This window comes from Vulpes lagopus, chromosome 24 (genome assembly GCF_018345385.1).
Source record: "Vulpes lagopus strain Blue_001 chromosome 24, ASM1834538v1, whole genome shotgun sequence".
Taxonomy (NCBI): domain Eukaryota; kingdom Metazoa; phylum Chordata; class Mammalia; order Carnivora; family Canidae; genus Vulpes; species Vulpes lagopus.
Window position 1 is genome coordinate 50,774,317 of NC_054847.1, and position 14,701 is coordinate 50,789,017.

A 14,701-nucleotide genomic window follows, 5' to 3' on the forward strand; every position below is an offset into this window, starting at 1 on the left:
CATTATTTAGATGATACAAGACCTGGGCTTTTCCCCTACTACATTCAAATTTCTGAGATGCATATTCTACTCAGAAGCGACAACATGTCAAGAAAAATGAAACTGATTCATAGAATTATTTCTTTAAAACAATAATATCATAAGATCTAGAAGTGAAGTTGGAAAATACCACAAAAACATGATAAAGCATTTTGTAGGTTCTACTGGGGCTTGAAGAATCAAATGTCATAGGTGGGGATAAAGGTACATAAAATGTTCACTCACCTGATGCAACCACCTGGATTACTTTTTCCCAATGTCCATGTGGGAAAGTATGAAGAAAGCAGGAATAGAAGCCAATATCAGCCTCAGAGGCATTATGAAAGTACAGGGTCATATCATTAGGAGCCGCAGTAGAATTTAAAAGGTAAACCCTGTAAGTATAGGGTTGTTTTACAACCCCACCATAAATAGGGCTGAAAATGGCTATAAGCTCTCTGCTTGTTGTATTGATCTTGAACCACTCCATCTGGGTTAAGGTGTCCAGTGATGAGTATATACACTCTAGACTCATATTTTCAGCAAGTTTAACAGTTGTGTCCCAAAACATCTCTTCGCATAGAGCTGAAATACACAACAACACATTTATTCTCTTAGGTTTGATGATTGAGACACCACATGGATACCTTAAGCTTATTCTAAGCTTTCTAAGACCCAGCAAGATAGTAAATGGAGATCACACTAAAGGCTAACAGTTTCTCCCTTAGTCTAAAAAGGTTTCTGCTGCTGATAAGAGCATTTGCAACTTGTTGATGTCCTGAACAAATGATAAATTATCGGACTCAACTAAAGAGCATTATAAATTCTAAACATGTCACACTATAAGACCAAGATAGAAGTAAATTTTTTTTTAATGAAGACATTATCTTTACCTCTGTATACGTGAAGAATAGCCAAGAAGAAAGTAAGATAATCCATCTCTGGAAACCGTTTGGGAGGCTGATCTATTAAAAAAAAAAAGACAATTTTTATAATGTTACATGCAGAGGCCCAGCACAATGCACTACTTCCTTCCTCTCAGATATTATCAGCAATGTCTTAAAGTATGAACAGGAAAAACGTCTGAGCTTCAAAGTCAGGTTTGCTCTTGCATAAGGATGAACAGATTTGAATCACTTCTCTCTCGGGGAACTAGCTTATTTTCAAGTTTTTATTTTCTACAAAGAGGCATTCATTGAACAAGTCAGTGAAGAGCTGAGTGCATTCTCTATACCAGACTCTACTCTAGGCCATTAGGATACAACAGTAAATTAAAAAAAAGAAAAAAAGAAAAAGAAAAAAATCTTTGCTATCATGGAATTTACATTCTAGTGGGAGGAGACAGACATTGAAATTAAAAAGTAAAACAATATAGTAAATTATTTATGGTAAGTGCATGAGGAAAGCACAAAACAGGAAAGTGGAGATAGGGCAGGGTGGGTGATAGCGTTCCCCTTTTAGACAGGAATGTGCAGGAAGTCTTCACTGAGAACTTGACATTGGAGCAGAGATGGAAGGGCAGCAGGAGGGGCCTGGGGTGCCAGGGATTTAGAGGCTCCACCAGTGTGGACCGTGGTTGGGCATGGCCTTCCTTTTACTTTTCTACCTTTTCATTGACCTCAGGCATTTGCTTTGGAGGTGATGAAGGGATCACACATGGAAGGACCTCCCAATACAAAATTATTGTGGCCCAGGATGTATACTAAGCTATCATCATGGATGATTTTTTTAATCTTTTATTTTTAAATAGTTACAGAGTCACAGTCATTTGCAAAGATAGTAGGAAAGCACCCGTGTACTCTTCAACCCAAGTTCCCCCAAAGGTTACATCTTATGTAATTATAGTACAATATCAAAAGGTAATTGATTTTGTAGGTTTGTCACTGTTTCCTTCCTTCATGTAAAATAATAGTTCAAAGGCACCTGGTGGCTCAGTTTGTTAAGCATCTGCCTTTGGCTCAGGTCATGATCCCGAGGTCCTGGGATCAAATCCCATGTCTTGCTCCCTGCAAAGGAGCAGAAAGGGACTCTGTGCCTCTTCTGCTCATGCACACGCTCTCTCTCAAATAAATAAAATCTTTAAATAAAATAAAATCATTCCATTTCTTAAGAACTTGTTAGGAACATATTACCATGTCAGTATAAAAATACATTATTGCCTCTATAATGAGAGGAATTGTATGAATGCCTTTATCCCCTGAGGGTTGAAATAAAAGGTAGGTAAGAATTGGGAAGGGGGGGTGGGCATGAGCCACCAAAGACAATGTTGCCTATGGCCAACTCTGAAGGTCCTCTGGATTCAATCCCAAAGTTTATTGGTAGGTGTCTGCTGTTCAACGCAGTATCTAACCTGGGAACTTTTTCAGGAAGCAAGAAATCAGTAGTATGAAATTATAATGTATACATATGGTGCTGTATAGTGCCATCCGATGCTTACACAGCATTCTATTTTCCAAATGCTTTCCCAGGAGTGGTATTATTTGTACTTGTAATAGCCACACAATATAGTCCGATGAGGTATCTCTGTTTTGCAAGTAATTAAAAAAAACAATCTGTCCAAAATTTTAGAGAGCTGTACCAGGCACCCTGCTTAGGCCTTGGAAGTGGAAGCATGAGAAAGACGTGGTCTCTGTCCTCATGCCATGTGATAACATATTGGGTTAGACAGATTACAGAGCCAGTTTATTATAATAAAACATGAAAATATAGAAGTCAAATTTGAGTAAATACTGGGACATCCCAGAAAGGGGAAAATTCATTCTAATTGGGAAAGGTTTCATAGAAAAAAATGCACCAGATTCTGCACTTTACAATCTAACTAAGACTTTCCCAGTAGAGAAGGAGAAGGAGATAAAGGCATGAAAACAGAGGACATTTTTGGGAAATGATGTGACTATGCTCCAGGGAGTGGGAAAGAGACAACTACGATGTTGGGTCCATATGGAAAGTATCTTAAATGACAACCATAGAGAAGTTCAAACCTGGCCATCAGAAACCACAGCATCCTGCTTACATCTGTAACTATCAAACACAGTCCCTGGGACATGTGTCTGTGGCATCAATAAACACAACTCTGACAGCAATACAGAGCCACTAAATATCTTATGATATTTAGATATCAGCAAAGAAGAGCTTTTAAAAGATTTTATTTATTTATTCATGAGAGACAGAGAGAGAGAGAGAGAGGCAGAGGGAGAAGCAGGCTCCATGCAGGGACCCCGACATGGGACTCGATCCCGGGACTCCAGGATCACATCCTGGGCTGAAGGCAGCGCTAAACTGCTGATCCACCTGGGGATCCCCAGTTTTGCATTTTTGAAAGATAACCTGGATGCCTGTGGAGAATGGACTGAGGTGGTAAGGGCATTGAGGATTTATATCTGAATCAGAAAAATTAATTCCATCCATCAAATCTTAACTACAGGACTTCCTCTTGATAGGTACTGACAGACAGAAACAACAACAACAACAACAACAAAAAACTATAGAACCAGAGTTAGACCCAGTCCCAAGAATTCCTGAAGCCCTCAAGAAAGTATCCTCTTAAGTAGCCTCCTTTGCACTGATCTCTGCCTCAGGACCTGTGTCACCCCCCCTCCCCAACACACACTGTATCTGGGGCGATCTTGTGACAGATACCATATGACCTACACAGTTCAAAATACTTAATATTTTTTACTATCAATAAAATTAAAAGACAACCTAAAGAATGGGAGAAAAATCTGCAAATCATACATCTTAAAAGGATCTAGAATCCAGAACATAAAAAAAAAAACTCTTACAACTCAACACCAAAAAGATGAACAACCCAATTTAAAAATGGGCAAAAAAACTTGAATAGACATTTCTCCAAAAAAAGATATACAAATGGCCAACAAACACATGAGAAGTTGCTCAGCATCATTAGTCACTAGAAAAATGCAATTCAAAACCACAAGGAGATACTACTTCATGTCCACTATGATAGTTATAATAAAAAATGAGGAAATAGCAGTGTTGACAAGGATGTAGTGAAGTTGAAACCCTTGTACACAGCTGCTGGGTGTACTATGGTTTGGTTTACTAACAGTTTGGTTGTTCCTCAAACATTAAACAGAATAACTATATATGACCTAGCGATTCAACTCATGGGTTTACGTTCCTCAAAATTGAAAACAGATAATCAAACACTTAACATACCAATGTTCATAGCAACTCTATTTAGAAGAGTCAGAAGTTGGAAACAACCCAAATGTCCATCGACAGAAGAACAGATAAACTGTGATGTGTCCACACCACATATTACATAGTCATAAAAAGGAATGAAATACTGATTCATGCTACAACATGAATGAACCTTGAAAACATTATGCTAAGTGAAAGAAGGCAGACACAGAGGGCCATGTATTTTTAAGATTCCATTTACATGAAATACCCAGAATAGGTAAACCTGTAGAGACTGAAACCAGATTGTTTGCTGTCAGGGGCTTAACAGAGAGGAAACCAGGAGTGACTGCCTAAAGTATGAGGTTGTGTCTTGGGATGAAGAAAATGTTTTAGATCTTGATAAAGATGATACTTGCAAACACCATGAATGTACAAAATGCTACTCAACTGTATACTTTAATTTTATGTTGTATGAATTTCACCTCAACAACAAAAATTACTGCTAGTGAATAGCAGGAGTCCGAATTCACCTCAGGTCTTTCCAACTGCAGAAGCCACCACAGTTTGTTATTGGCCTTGCATTTATTGACATCACTTGGTCTGCAATGGCCATTGAGCCTCATGGTACCCACAGAGAATGGAGTCCCGTCACACATCTGTGCCACTTTATGTCAGCTGGAAATAGATAATGCAGAAGAACATAGTCCAGGTTATCAGATAAATGACTAATGATGTAAAGAATCACTGAGTGCTTATTAAACACATGTGGACACATTATATGTATTTATATTAATGTTTATATATATGGTGTGTGTGTGTGGTCAGGGCTGGGTAAGGTTGGTAGAGGTGCAGGGAGAGAGGTAAGAGGGACAAAGGGGCTCAGCAGACGTCTGTAACAGCATCCTGGCAGCGGATCCTACAAGAATTGGATGCAACATAGCATCATCCACTCTCTGGGGCTCCTGCAGCCCTCAGTGAGCTTCCACCCCTGGAAGCAGAGAATCAGGGCTGGGGGAGGATTATGAGAAAAAGGGAATGAACTGGTCATAGTGTGCAGTGCCCCCTTCATCCCCAAGGTGTCCAAAGCGAAGTGAGTGGAGAGATAAAGAGAGTAGACTCTCTACATTGGCTGAAATCAGGGGCCCTGGAGGCTACATATCCAAACAAAAGGTGCAGAAAGACACGCAGCTGAAGATAAAGTTCAGCTGTTACAACTTTGCTGATGACGAGCCCTATTTATCAGCATCTAACCAAAGACAAATAGAGACTGTACTTGAGCTATTTCTGTTGTGTAGAGAGCCATTTTTTGCATGATTTATGAAGGAATTTTGGCTTGAGGTTTTTTCTAATAGAGCTGTCTGTATAAAAGAGCTTCATCCTCAAGGAAGTCATTAATCAAAATATTACTGGACTTCTTCCCTATCAAACACAGCTCAGCTAACCCCGTAAGTATGAAATTCGTCTCACGGGTTTGCCTCACGCCACATGCTCCTGGGTGATCTGGGCTGCGTAATGGCCTTCAGATCTGCGGTATCCTTCTCATAGGCACCCCCCACCCAGGCCCTACTCTCTGCCCTCAGCTTTGTTGCTTCTGCTATCTATAAGGTGTTCTGCTTTCCCAGATGTCTGCTTCTTCTGAACATTGGGAGGATTCGAGTCTCTACTCAGTTACCCAAGTAGGTCACCTTCCCTGTGTCATGTGGGCACACCGGACGTGCAGGGTGGAGAAGGCGCTCCTACTCTGCTTCCATTCTGCCCTTGCCCAGACAACTACTGACATGCTGAGGGCAGCAAAACACAAAGCGTGTGCTATACGCTCTTAGCACAAGGGACTGAGGCTGGGAAGAATTGGGGTGTTCTCCTTTTTTTCCCAGATGTGAGAGTTTGAGGCTCATACTTTGAGAAGACTTCAACAGGAGTGTTTGACTCCGGGTTTCAGCTCCCTGCGTCCAAGTGTCTCCTCAAGAGAATGTTTCCAATGAGGGATGTGGGGTTTCCCTCAGACCACCAGGCCCTTAGAACTTTAGCAGGTCACAGAGCTGCCCTGGGAGCTAGATACTGGTGGGGGGCCATCTGTAACAGGATCACTTCCATTCAAAGCAGAGAGTTCAGTTTGGCTTCAGTAGAGATCTCAGTTTGGTTTCAGTAGAGATCCTCCAGGACAGGGTTCTGCAAACTATGGCTCAGGGGCCAAATCCGGCCCACTGTCTGACCCTTTATAAATGGTCTGTTTGGACTCGGCCACGCTGCTTACTTGCTGACACATTGTCCAAGCCTGTTTTGTGCTCTGATGAATAGCTGCAGAGACCACGTGGCCTACAAAGCCGAAAATAGTAACTATGTGATCCTTGACAGAAAAAGGTCACCAGCCCCTGCTTAGGGTAATAAATACTTAGATAGCCAGCATTTATTATTTAAGTGCATCTGCTTGCTTGGTCTGGCTCGGAGGAAGGAAGGCTAAGACTCAAAGGGCAGACACTGGTAAAATTAGCTCAATTTTCTTCACAAGAACCATGCCACCAGACCTACCACAAATATGTTTCCTCTAGAAACAGATGAGAGAAATGACCTAAACGACACCCTGCCGCTGTAACTGGGCCCGTCCTTGAACTTACAGGTTCATCAGCCACGCAGACAATTACAGCTCTTCTTTGCTGAATCTGCGCAACACCATTTCATCGACAGCCTCCACCCAGCGGCCCATGGTTTACCTTAAAAGTGTGAACCAGCCACATCCACTCTCTTTTCTAGACGGTTACTAACCTTGACGTTAGTTCTGCTCACTCTCTCTCCTTTCCAGATGTGTGTCTGGGTACGGGCTTCCTGTTTGGCGTGGCCTCCTTAGCTCGGCCCGTCTGGTCCCTGGCAATCTCGCTGCTGTCCTCCCTCGGTTGGCACTTCAGGAACGGCTGGGCCTTTGGTCCCAGGGCCCCAGGCTGTTGGGCTCTTCTCTCCAGAGTCCCTCCGGACAAGGGCTGCAGTAAAGCACTTTTCACTAAGCAGTGCCTTTTTATTTATTTATTTATTTATTTTTGAAGGATTAAAACCAGTCAGGGAGTGTACCTGCTTCTGGAAGCCTCTTAACCACTGCAGCCACCCAGACCCATCCCACACTCAGATCTAGTTCTGCCCCTCTCTTCCCCACCCCTGTAAAATGCTACTGTTGGAAAGGATGTACTTCTCATCCTCTGTTCTAACTTGAAACTTTCAGTTGGTTATTTTGCCTTTTCTTCCCCATTCGTTTCCCTGACAGTCAAAGCAGTTGGTATTTGGCAGCCTCTGAGGTGCAGAAGGCTTCTTATCTCTGCCCATATCTGAGCATGTTTCCATCCCACCTTCTAAAGACTCTCTTTGGTTTTGTGTTTTAATCGCCTGCTCTGACACAGAAAGCACATGAAAAGTTGACATTTGCTAAGAACTGTCCCTGCAAATTTAGCAGCTTCTGTGTCTTCAAAACGCAATTGTTTCTACCTTGTTCCAGAGGACAACAGGGCTCGTTTTACTTGTTCTTTTGATCTACCGGAGAGTGAAGATTTTCCCATTGGTCAAACCACCATGAAGGACTGTGGCTGGGGGGTGGAGTTTGTGCAATTCGCAGTGCCTGAAGAGGAGAAGGCAGTTCTGGAGGCCAGCCAGTCCCACACATTTCCCTAAGCATCACGTGTGCAGGGCTGGCCTCTTCTGTGACCACATCATGGCTGAAAGCACAAAAGAGGAAAATACAGGGGTGCCCAGGTGGCTCAGTTGGTTTAGTGTCTGACTCTTGATTTGGGCTCAGGTCATGATCTCAGGGTCATGAGATAGAGCGCATGCTGGGGGTGGAGCCTGCTTAAGATTCTCTTTATCCCTTTGCCCCTCTCCCCTACTCTCTCACTCTCAAAAAAGAAAGAAGGAAAGAAGAAAGAAAGAAAGAAAGAAAGAAAAAGAAAGAAAGAAAGAAAGAAAGAAAGAGAGAGAAAAGAAAGAAAGAAAGAAAGAAAGAAAGAAAGAAAGAGAAAGAAAGAAAGAAAGAAAGAAGAAAAGAAAGAAAGGGAGAAAGAACACAGCTTTTATTGCACAAAGGATTTTTGAGCACTTACTGTGCGGCAGAGGAAGCCCTCTAAGTCACCTGACTCGTGTCACTCTCTTCGATACTTCACCATCCTCAAAAGAATATCCAAACCTCTTACTGACTTACAAGACTGGACAATATTGATATCTCTCATTCTTCCATCCTCATGTCTTACACTGTGCTCACCCCCACCTTCCCCTCCAGACGCAACTAGTATCTTACAATTTGGAGAACACCTTCTGATGAGGCACAGGCTTTGTACGTAGAGGTCCTTTGCTTTGACTTCTCTTATCCCCTCCCATAGGAAGGCGCTGGCACAGACTTCCCTTATCAGGTACCCTCCTTGGGCCCCCCACACCTGGGGTAAGTGTTCTCCTGTGAGTTCCTTAAGAATCCCAGATAATCCTTACTGAAGCCCCCACCGCAGCCTTTGTAACCGATCCTTTATTTGCTGTATTTCCTATGATAGCCTAATGAACCCTTTCAAGTTCAGGATAAGGTCTTGTTGACTGCTGTATCCACAGAGCCTTGCTTGGTGCCTGGCATGTGCTGAGTGTCTGTTAGATCAATACTTGTTGAAAGCAGGTGAAGGGATGGCTTCTACCTGTAAGGTTTCACCGTACATGGACCATTTGCTCATCACAACCCAGAGGCCATTCTGTTTCCAACGTGTTTTGTTTTGTTTTTTTTCTTTTGCCTCTTCTTTCTATTTCTCCAATGAGTAAGACAAAGAGAAGCCTTGATCCAAAAAGCACATAAATTTTTGCGGGTCAAACTCAAAGATAAATGTTTCTGATTGGGGCCAACTCTTACTCAAAATGATTCAGTGGGTACTGAACTGAACCTCAAACATTGGCTGAAACAGTCACTGTCTACCCAAATGATTCACATCCCACTGAACATCAGAGCGTATTTCAACAGTAGATGCTACTAACATCTATGAGGTCTAGGCTTAAAAACTGGTTTTGCTTACTCCCTGACTTATAAATCCAGATTTATATAGGCTAAGTGCTTTCCCTAAATTCTCTTTTATTTTATTTTTTTAATTTTTATTTATTTATGATAGTCACAGAGAGAGAGAGAGAGAGGCAGAGACACAGGCGGAGGGAGAAGCAGGCTCCATGCACCGGGAGCCTGATGTGGGATTCGATCCCGGGTCTCCAGGATCGCGCCCTGGGCCAAAGGCAGGCACCAAACCACTGCGCCACCCAGGGATCCCCCTAAACTCTCTTTTATCATCATTTCCTAATTCATCATCCACATGCAAACACATACATGTCATCATCATCAACATCATTATCACAATCATCATCCTTGCTGTCACCCATATCCCATTATACAGTTATTGCTATTATGAAGAGCAGAAGAACGGAGATAGCTTTTTTGTTTTCTGTAGGGTCCATCACTTCTGCTTTCTTTTCTTGGAGCTCTTGGAATCTTGCAATATAAAGAATCTAAGAATTAGCTTTGTATCTGTTACTGAGGAATACAGGCAGCCCAGTATCTTGGCACCAGGAATGTAACATTGTTCTCCCCAACATAAAGCTACACAATCTTACTAGCAATTAGGGGAGATGTTAAAAGATCACATGATCAATAATGAATCCCCAAACAAACAATAAAAACATCCTGAGACACATGAAACTGCCTTACACATCCAGAGAATGGTGGTCCTATGTTCCAACCAGAACAAATGGAGGTGAAGACAAGGAAAATTAGTGGGGCAGATTGAAGATTATCTACCACTCACAGAGATGAACAGATTTCCTCACTCCACTGCTTTTAAGTGACCCTTATTAAAGGCCTTTTCAACAGTTTAAAAGTAAAAATAGTCTTTAACATTACCATTTGTTGACAGAAATAGGAAACGCAGCTAAAGTCATCACATTACTGAATGGAGTGTTACATTAGCTACCTCCCGCCTCTCTGGGGTCACCAGGGTGACAACTTGTTATTTTAACACATAGTAAGTAAAGGAAAAATCAAGCATTTATCCTGCCTTCCCTGTACAAATTGCATTTCAGGGTGACTTAAGTTTCTTTTTATAGAAAAACTCAGCTACTAAGTGGAAAAACAATAATTGATATTATTTTTAATTGCTATTTTGTTACTCCTATTAAAATAATAGATGGAGACCATTGTTACTAGATGCTCAAGCCATTCAGTGGAAGGATAACAGGAGCTTTATAATGAAATATAGTGCTGATTGACAATACGTGAGCCCCCCCAATTAACCCTAATCTCACACTAAAATGGCACAACCAGATGGCAGGGGATTTGGTGATACAGCAGGAAGAAAACAGCACCGCCCACGAAGATCTCCTACCAAAGTAACTGAACCTGAACGCAGACCAGCCTCTGGAAGGCTAGTATCTGGGAGATCCAGGGAAAAGAAGTTACAAGCCCCATGAGGAAGCAAAGATACTACAGAACACATGTCTTGGGTTCTCAATAAGTAAATGACAATTATGATTCACATAAGAAAATATAACCAGCCCAGTAAATGCCAAAAGGCACTGGACAACTTTAAATATCCTTTCCTGATAAAAACTCAGAATAATTTTTGGAATTTAACTAGCATAATAAAGAAAACTCGTTGGAAACCAATGGCACGCTTGATGGTAAAACCCCAGAACAATCTTGGTTAAATTTGAAAAATTTGAAAGTAAGATAAGAATGACCACTATCACTGCCAATATTTAGCCTTGCCCTGGAAGTTTTAATTGATATTATAGGCAAATAAATAAATAAATAAATAAGAATTTAAATATTGAAGAATTATTTTGACTTTATTATTATTTGTAGATGATCAACCTAGAGAACAAAGAATCAAATAAAAAAGATCCAATAAAATAACAAAGTGTCTAGCCAAATAGTTTTATTTTTTTAATTTATTTTTTTAATTTATGATAGTCACACACACAGAGAGAGAGAGAGAGAGAGGCAGAGACACAGGCAGAGAGAGAAGCAGGCTCCATGCACCGGGAGCCTGACGTGGGATTCAATCCCGAGTCTCCAGGATCGCGCCCTGGGCCAAAGGCAGGTGCCAAACCGCTGCGCCACCCAGGGATCCCTAGCCAAATAGTTTTATAAGACTAAACAGCTTTATTTTGCCAAATCCAAATGAATAGTGGAAAGAACACATATATGCATATATATAGATATATATATACACACACACACACACACACACACACACACTTGTATGAATATGCAAGAATGTACCTCAAGAATTTATAGCAATTACACAAAATCTATACATTGTATCAACATAAGTCTTTAATAAGAGGTGACATTTTTTTTTCCCCTGTGACAAGATCCAATTTGGGGAAAACACATCCAAATAATTTTTTAATTTATCTGAAATTTTATAATCTATTACATCTTCGAATAGGTCAGGCTGTGAAAGACTTCATGAGGTTCTCATTGACCACAGTCTACAAGAGATGGTGAAGGCCGTGGGAGGCAGCAGGGTACTTTTCCTCAGCACTTAGCATGGTTTGTGTGTATGAATGTTCACAGAATAAAGCTATTCTTGATGAACAGAAGCTTCATTTAAGTGCATAACAGCAAACTGCTCAGCATGGAGCCCAAGGCAAGACCTGAACTCAAGACTCTGAGATCAATACCGAAACCGAGATCAAGAGTCCATATGCTTAACAGACTGAGCCACCCAAGCATTACCGCAAACTACATTTTTAATAATAAGGAATATGAAGTAAGGCACCTTGCAGTACCAGATATTAAATGGGATGAAGCTTACAATATTAAGGTGTTTTATTCTATAAGAATTGAGAGTTCAAAAGCAAATCGAAAGAATTACAGATGTTCAGGGGTAGTGATTCAAATGTAGCTAGATGAAAGAAGAGCATTCACGCCATGAAACAGTGGTTGAATGAATGGTCCTGGACAAAGGCTGGGCAGCCAGGAAGGTCTGAGAGAACTCCCTCAGGGCCTTGTCAGGCCAACACCCTCCTCCACATTGCATCAAACGCCCCTGTATTTCTCCAGTGGATCTCATGTGGGCCGAGAGTTCCATCACTGTGGTCTGTACATTCAAAAAATATACCCATTTCATTTCTCCAGTAAGAAGACATTCAGATTTACAGTATACTGACTGTAAGCAGCCAGAGCAAACCGTAAGAAAATGGAAAATAAGAAAAATGTGTTCACCAACAGGGATCTTAGGGAGTTAGTTATGCAGATAGCAACCACAGAAACCCAGAAACACAACACGTTTTGAGGCAGCCCACTGGGCTCCTTTAGCCAAAGGCCCTACCACTGAAGAATGTTATTTATTCAATTAGAATAATGGTGTGCTTATATTTATACAAAGGTTAGGCATTAGAGGTGCTGCTAACCTAAAAAATAAAGATGGTTTAGTGACCTTATATGGTCAGTTGGCCATTCTGAATGGAAACCAGGATCCCTTCAATGATTTCTTTCTTTTTTTTTTTTTTTCCTTCAATGATTTCAAAACAGAGTTACCTCCACTAGGACAGGAGGGAATCTGTTATGCTCCTTTGTTTGGCCACATAACAGTAAAAATATCTGTACAGGCAGCATGTTGCCATTCTGATATAATCAGGCTTGAAATAATGAACACCAAACCATGCATATATACCAAATACAGAACTTTTGCAAGGAGTTCCTTCCTGCTGAAGAGCAAGTTAGTGAAAGAAGTAATTAGATCCATGGCAAAAGCTCATCTTGTCCAAGAAGCCAAAGTAAGCCTCATTCAGAAAGAATATCAAGAACATTGCCACGCCAAGGAAGGGGCTTGTACATACTCACGGGAAAAAGAAGCCTAGCTCTTCTGGATGCTTCAAATAGTTACGGAATAAAATAGTCTCTTCATTAAAATGGCTTTGTCTTACGTTGAGTGTTTTACCTTCTTTTCAACATTAACATCTAATTTTCTGTGTCACCCAGTGTTTTGGTTGATAAGGACTGTAAAGATGTTTCACATATGTATAAAATGTTTTCTCGTCATTAAAGTTGCATTAAATGCAGTGGTCACATGGAAAAAATTAGGTCACATGGAAAAAGATTTCTCAGTAATGAATAGAGAGTGAGTGGTTGCTCTGCAAGTCAGGTTGTAGCCTATTTTTTTATAGACTCAGAATTAATTTGGGGTTAAAAACAGAATTACAGATTTTCAGCATATGATAATGGCAACAGTTCAGCAGAGAGAAGATGGCTTGTCTACCACATGGTATCACGGAACCTGACTTACCAGTGAGAAAAGCTGAAGTCAATTCCATGTGGACATTGGCCATTCCCCGGGCAGTACAACCTCTACACACCCACTGCAGGATTCTTGCCACTTGCATCTGGGGGTAAGACCTAGGCCCTGCCGAGTATATTTATACTCTAAGAATTTAAATCTGAGGCTTGGGAGTGCGGCAGGGAAGCAGCAGGCTACCAGGCCCATTCCGGCTCGAGGTGTGCAGGTTTGCAGTGCACAAGCTCTGCCAGCAGCAGTGGAGAGGGCATCCTGGCATGTGTAATAGCAGATGACAGTGCCTGTCTGTGCCCAAGCAACGGCTGCAGGGACGTGTCTGCCAGGCCCAGTGGGTAACCCTGGGGGACCTGTGGTAAGGCCCAGGTGCACTGAACAAGCTTCTCCCTATGTCCCTATGCTCCTCTTTCTCTAAAATAAATAAATAAATAAATAAATAAATAAATAAATAAATAAATAAATAAATAATCAAAACAAAACAAAACTCAAACTCTGGCATAGCAAACATTACACACTAACAAAGTAAGGACAACCAGGAGAGGGATATGTGAAAGGTATGAGACACAGTGTAATATTTTCTAAGTGTAAAGTGCTTAAATATCGGTGACCAAAAAAAAAAAAAAGAAAAAAAAATCCCACCAATATCCCAACAGAAAAATAGGCAATGGACATTAAACAATTCACATAAGTACAAACAGAAAAATGTGAAAAGGTACTTACTCTCTCCAGTTATGATAAATGAAAAAACAATGGCATACTAACTTTTGCACATCGAATATGTAAATAACATATAAATGAAGAGAATGATAGTGAGTGTTGTTAACAAGAGTAGGAGGAAATGTGGACAGCTGAGTGCTGCTGTGGAAGAGTCAACAGGTTAGCATATGTTAAGTGATGGTATATGAAAAATGTGACTTGCTATATCGTCTGACCCAGCCAGGCTACCTCAAGATATTTATCTTAAGATGAATAAATTTAGCCAAGTCAGCAGAAATCTGGGTTTTTTTTGTTTGTTTGCCTGTGTTAAGCAGGCTCCATGCCCAGCACAGAGCCTGACACAGGGCTTGAACTCACGACCCTGAGATCAAGACCTGAGCTGAGATCAAGAGTTGGATGCTCAACCAACTGAGCCATCCAGATGCCCCACAAAGATCTGGTTTTTAAATGTGTAAATGTTTATCACAGCATTATTTTCATTAATAAAATTTGGAATTATCTGTACTCCCGTATCTGGTGGACAGGTT

At 41.1% G+C, this 14,701-nt stretch overlaps 1 protein-coding gene across 3 annotated transcripts in view; it reads right to left on the reverse strand.

Moving 5' to 3' along the window:
• The window catches only part of CD226 (CD226 molecule), a 107,093-nt gene that overhangs the window by 70,326 nt on the left and 22,066 nt on the right, over positions 1-14,701 (reverse strand). Inside the window, exons 1-3 of one of the 3 annotated variants that reach the window (XM_041739586.1) lie at positions 6,928-7,228; positions 912-983; positions 265-603 (exon numbers count right to left, since the gene is read on the reverse strand). In XM_041739586.1, the coding sequence (XP_041595520.1) occupies positions 265-603; positions 912-957 (385 nt within the window). In that variant the 5' untranslated portion in view covers positions 958-983; positions 6,928-7,228. Of the gene's footprint in view, positions 1-264; positions 604-911; positions 984-6,779; positions 6,840-6,927; positions 7,229-14,701 lie in introns of those variants that run through there. The other 2 variants (XM_041739587.1, XM_041739585.1) reach the window with 2 other exon arrangements.